General features: G+C 37.0%; 1 protein-coding gene across 1 annotated transcript in view; it reads right to left on the bottom strand.

Annotated features, from left to right (window-relative positions):
- The window catches only part of itih3 (inter-alpha-trypsin inhibitor heavy chain 3), a 16,694-nt gene extending 14,013 nt beyond the window's left edge, over positions 1-2,681 (bottom strand). Inside the window, exons 1-3 of the mRNA XM_015385446.1 lie at positions 2,528-2,681; positions 1,890-1,919; positions 1,640-1,663 (exon numbers count right to left, since the gene is read on the bottom strand). Coding sequence (XP_015240932.1) covers positions 1,640-1,663; positions 1,890-1,919; positions 2,528-2,641 — 168 coding nt within the window. The 5' untranslated portion in view covers positions 2,642-2,681. The remainder of the gene's footprint in view (positions 1-1,639; positions 1,664-1,889; positions 1,920-2,527) is intronic.
- Between the last annotated feature and the right edge of the window lie 3,523 nt (positions 2,682-6,204).

Genomic DNA, 6,204 nt, shown 5'->3' with positions numbered 1-6,204 from the left:
GCGCTTAAAGCTCTCCTCGCAAGGCATTATGGGATTTGCTGTCACAGCGGCCCGTTGTCGTCATATCCTGTACTACCCGACAGCGGCGACTAATAAAGATGCTGCAGTCACCGCGCAGTGGAGGTGGAGTTACCAACGGGGACCAAAAAGTAGTGATCATCTGTCCAAACAGTCAGTTAACTGAGTTCCCTATGAAGTCCACTATATAATCCCCGCTCTATATAATGATTGAGGGATTAAGGGGTTAGAGCGGAAGTTCGGGCACAGTAAGCTGTTATGAGTTATGAGATAAGAGCTTGCACGAAGAGAAATGGGCTTGTGCATGCTCTCACACGCATTTAATAGGGCGTTCCTTTTCGGGAGCGGGTACAGGGTTGTGCATGTGCATTTTTTTGGAGATGTGGTGAGGGCGGGTCTTTTAGAAAATTGCAAAAATCCTCCATAACACCTTTAAGGGTAAGAACACTTAATTGAAGAATTTTTACTTATTTCTACACTGTTTTTGCTGTGTACCTCATAAAGTGTTATAAAAGTATTTATTGATCTGTTAACGTGTCCCTTAACTTTTTTCCCATTTCTATTATTTTACTGCTTTCAACTCATCTATTTTATTTGATAAAACACCCCTGAGTAGCACAAAACTGTGGAATGGTGGTATACTGATAAAGCATGTTTACATTCTTTATACAAATTTAAAGTGTGACATGTACAAGGCCAAGCTGAGATAAAAGTGTCTATAACAAATTTTTGGTAAAAAGTTAGCCATAAGTCTTGCTAGGAGTCTTTCTCTGCTATCTTTGCACACCAAAATTATTTTTTCTAACAAACTATTGCTTGTAAAAGTCCAGTTTGGATGGAACGTGTCTATAACATCACATTTTAAATCTTGTCACTCTTCGTACATTTTAATTTGGGTCTGGACTTGGACTGGGATCTGAACATGCTTTCACATAAACCAAGCCACTGCAAGCTTGACCATATTGTCCAGAGTGGACCTGGTAGAAGGTGAACCTTTGCTTTTCTCTCAATACTTTGTAACATCATACAGGTTTTACTCTACAATGTAAATCCATACAGACTGACCAAGTTCTTCTGCTAAAGAGAAACATCCCAACAGCATGAGAGGATTCTTCTGTCATCACCTGATTTCCCTATTGGATGATTTTATGTGTTTTATCCCTACATGGACTGTAGTAAAGTGCAAACAATACCTCTTTTGTGTTTTCAAACAAGGGTTTTCCTCTTGCCAGTTATATTTAAAGGACAGGTTTGAGAAATTGCAAAACTGAGAATGTCAACATATTTTCTTCATTGGACCTGCAAGTCTTAACAGCTCCTTCAGCGTAACAGCAAGCTTTTTAGCTGATTGTTTGATTAATTCCTGTTTCTTCAGGTGGGTGGTTGTGGTTTAGTAGATCTGTTGGCGTGCCAATTGGCTGTACACTGCAACGAACTTTTTTGATTTTTAGATGTTTAAACCATGTATCATTTTCCATCCAAGTCAGAGTTATGAATTAGATGTAAGGTTCTAGTACACAGGGATTTAAACCATGCATTTATGTCTGACTAAATGTGAAAAGGTTAAAAGTTGTATTTGCATTGCACTGTCATTTATTGGCAGAGTAGAAAAAAATCCTACCATTGCCTCATTTGTACTTCTTTTCTGCAAAAGAAGAAGGAAACAAACATAAAATGCAGGAAATATATGTCTAAACATTAAAGAATAACAAAGGGAAGTTTCGGTTAAAATTATTGACATTTAATTGGAGAAACATGTTACCATTTATTGCTTACAGAAACGTTGAAGGTTTAAAATTTGGTAAGCTGTTAATAGATTAACAAAACAAATACATTTTATACAGCATAAACACAACAGAAAAGTTCGATACCTGAAGCGATTTGGCAGGTCCTGTTGTTTCCTGAAACAAAAACAATCAGTTTGTTTGTCTTACCTTTTCACAAATACAATATTTGTGACCAACTTTTGCACCTTGACCCTGGAACTGTGACTAAATGTTGATTTTGACTTCAAGAACCTGCTGTAAATAGAAAAGCTTGATAACTGATAAATAAGGGGTGGAAGCTAAATCATAAAACTTTCAAATCTATTCTAAACTGATAGGAATTCATGTAGGGAAAATATATCCGGTGTTATGTGTTCCAGGCTGGGAGTGTACTGTAAGCCAGAAGCATGTAACTGGATTCTGGAGAAATTGGAGGGAACTAAGGGATAACTATGAGATACTGGCATAAAAAAAAGTCCAATATGAATAAAAATATAAATAAAAAATGGGTAATTCATGTTCTAATAGAGGTTGTAAGAAAATATATAAATGAATATTCTGTATTACAGATAATGCAGATTTTGAAACAGATTTCTATCATGGGGGAAATTATCAATACCAATCAGGAAACCAGGAACCACTACACAAAGCGCATTGCACCAACTTAAACATTTCTGCAAGACATGAAAATTTGAAGAAAAGAAAAAAAAAGATTAAAATAAAGTTTAATTGTTTAAAGCTACCTCCAGAGCTTCAGTGTCCTCAAAGATGACCAGTGATCCAGATGTTGGGCTGGTGAGCCAGAGGCAGCCACAGCCCCATAGAAGCAGCAGGCGGATTCCAACCAGACCAGACATGACCAAACTCCCAATGAACACTGACTCGCTTTAGCGCTGTGGGGAAAAAGTCCTGTCTGCTCCGGTAGGAGGGACAGAGGGGGTGGGATATTTGCCCTTGACTGTTGACCGAACCATTTGGCCTCTATGGGCCGGATGCCCGGAGGTACAAACATGGTACTTATAAAGCTGAAATAAAAAAAGTGCAAATATCTGAATGCTTCTACTCAAACCTAACGCCTTCCTTAAAATGACATTTGGCAGAAATAATGATTAAACCAGCATTTCTAACTCGTGTAATAAAAACCACCACTTACTAACACCTCTAATACCTTACTTAGTGTATGAGATAAGTGTGTGACTTAATAAGCACATTAATGCTATGACACTTAGTAAAGAGCATAGTCAGGTATATGTTATCCCTTAAAACAACAAGGTAAGAGGTACAGCACTGTTTCTAAGAGGTAAGGTACTATATGCACTTTTTTTGTAATGTCTGTCATATTTTTCATCTTTAATGGAATCTTGCTTTTACTATTTGTACTCTATATAAGCTACTGGATCGAGAAGGATCCCTGAAGGAGTAATCCCAGGGATAAATAAAGTTGAGTTTAAGTGTAAAAGTCGGGTGTTATGTTGAATTACTGCATGCATGCTCTGCTTTATGTCTGTCGCTTTCCAGCATTAGAAATAACACATCCACTAACTATGATGCAAAGTACAAATTTCCGATAACTACACCTACTTGTAAATATTTATGTGCTTTTTTCAGCTTTTTGGCAGCGCAGGCACTGGGCTGGCACTTTTTCTGGGAAGGGTATCATATTTGAACTGGCAAGTCTTTTTTTTTCATTATGAGTCAGTTTCATGGCACAGTGCTTCTATGGCAGATTTACTAAGCAGGTGATAAGCACTGCAAATTGAAGTCTGCATTCTGAAATTTAGCTGTACTCGCTCAGCCTTGTTATCTAAAGGTTTATGAGTGGAGCACACAGAACCAACAGGATCTGCAGTAAGTTAAAAATGTTTGTGGGCATGGTTGTGGAAAATTAAACAAACAAAAAAGATAAACTTCTATGTTATTCATTAGCGGGAATCGTGGCTCCAATGCATGAATTAAGAGAAATTGTGAGAATGTTTTTGGGTAAATATTCTTTGGAATGGGCAGGCACTTATATGAAACAAATAGGGCCTTTCTGCTCTCCTGTAGGCTTAGTGCTCACTTCCTCATCCACACTCCCCCTTACAGTAACATTACCTCAGATAGACCCACTTGAAGCAAAAACAGACATTATCTACTATTTTGGCGACTGTGTTGAGACATGCCTGCCAAAGTAATTTTGTGTATAACTCCAAGACTGTTTTGATACAACACTAGTTGGCATCAGGCTGTTTTTTCTAAGATATGAGAGGGTCATTCCGAAAGCGGTTTATATTTTGGGTTTCCAAAGGTTGAATGTGATCTAAAGGGAAGCTTTCTGTTTGATGGATATGGTCCTTTACAGTTAAATAATTTTGCAGAAAATATTAAGTTTCTTACAGTTGTATACAGAAAGCTGTGCCTACTGGAAATCTGGTTGCGAAAATGTGTCTTAATTTTACCAGTTTTCTGCATCTCTAATTCTTTTCTATCAGTTTCAAATAAACTGTTTTGGTCATCAAACTGTTTATACAATTATTATTTATATGGGTGTATCTCAGGGCTGCTCAGTGGCACCTTGCACTGACACCTTGCACTGACACCTTGCAGCTAGAAGATTTTCTGCATGTTCTCCTTGTACATGCGTTGGTTCTCTCCGGGTACTCCAGCTTCCTCCCACAGTCCAAAAACATGACTGTTAAGTTAACAGGCTTCTCTAAATTCTCCTTAGGTATGGTTGTTTGTCTCTGAGTCGCCCTGCGATGGGCTGGCGACCTGTCTCGCTCGTAAACCACTGGAGATGGATGTGCTGCTGCATGGGATAAGCATGACAGAAAATGGATGGGTGTATCTCAAAGCAGTGCTAAGAAGATTTTTTTCAGTACATCTATATTTTAAGTGGTATATCATATGGATTCATTACATATACGGTAATTATTTCTGTTTTAGAGTCTTTTTCATGACTGTATGTATTGACTTTAAACTTCTGCCAAAAATACTTAGCAGTATTCTCTTACTAAATAGTTTATTTTTTGAGAAGCTGATTTCCCAAAAGCTGAAGCTGATTTCTAGGTTTTCATTACCTGGAGACCTGTTATCGTCAAAAAATATACTTAAAATAAATTGTCTTGCTTTCAATAAATCAAGTTTCACTGCTTGAGAGAAATATTATAGTAAATTGCCACTTAAATATATTTCAATTTTATTACATTTATTTGTGATGTCATATCCTCCTGAAAAATTATGAACTATGAATTCAAAAAAAGTAAAAAATAAAAAAAATAAAAAATCCACCGGAATTTGTTATCAATTTTAAAGACATTTTGCTTCCCATTCAGCAGGCTTTTTTTTAATTCAAAACATGAGAAATAGCAATAGAGTTGATTCCTTCCCGCTACTGTCATAACCCCTACCCCCTTACAGGGGTCATAACCCCCTTTCAGAGACATAGACAGGTATGGGGCATTGCAGGCTGAAAAAGAAGCCAAATGACCCCCATTCCAAAGGGGTGGGCCCAATCGTCCATTTCAATTTGCATGTTTTCTAAGTCAAAACAAGGCTTTGTTGGGCTACTGTAAAGCCTCGAACTCAAGGCTATTCTGGACATTTTGAATTGAAAAAGCTTCCTGGATGGGAAGCGAAACATCTTCAAACTTGGAAAAAAATTCCAGTGGATTGTTTTCTAACTTTTTTGAAATGACTATGATCTGGACGACTGAGAATATTCACCAGCATGATGAACTATGAAGATTTTCTGCGTTACATTTTTGGCAAGCTTTGTTTATTTAACAACTGGCAATGTTAGCTCTGAACACAAATATTCTGCACTTCCTAAAAAACATACAGAAGACTCTAAATAATAACAATGTACCACCTTAGAAAGTTGAGAAATTCAATCATTTGTTCTTTTGAAAGAATAAACTAATTTATAAAATGTGTAGTTTTTTTTTTGTTTTTGTTTTTTTACATTAAAAAAAAAACTCCCAGTCGCCACTAGGAGGTGCTGCAGCACCCCCAGTACTTCCCATGGCCATGCACCCCAGTGCTAAAGTTCTTACACTAGCATCCCATATCTCAGGGAATACCCTTTAAAAGACTTTTTCTAAAAATCAATGAAGCACTTCATTTCAAAGTACGTTAGACTTGCTGCAATGCAGACCTTTTAGAGCTTCTGACTTAAATCTACCAGGCATTACCAGGATCCGAACCAAACATGGAGAATCAGCTTTTAGTTTGTTTGCTCCACCAATCTGAAACAAATTCACAGAAAATCTGCAGAAGCACTGAAACCCTAAGTTGCTTTAAATCAAGCTTAGAAACATATATGTAAGATTGGTCTTTGACTGTTCTGTCAAAATATTATCAGTTAAGATTTAAACAATTTATTTTTATTATACTTTGCTCAGCTGTAATGTACGTTTCTTTTTTAATGTACAGCACTTTG

This window comes from Cyprinodon variegatus, unplaced genomic scaffold (genome assembly GCF_000732505.1).
Source record: "Cyprinodon variegatus isolate N-32 unplaced genomic scaffold, C_variegatus-1.0 Scaffold340, whole genome shotgun sequence".
NCBI classification, from domain to species: Eukaryota; Metazoa; Chordata; class Actinopteri; order Cyprinodontiformes; family Cyprinodontidae; genus Cyprinodon; species Cyprinodon variegatus.
Note: the sequence above shows the minus strand (reverse complement) of the source record. Positions and strands in the feature narration are given on the sequence as shown.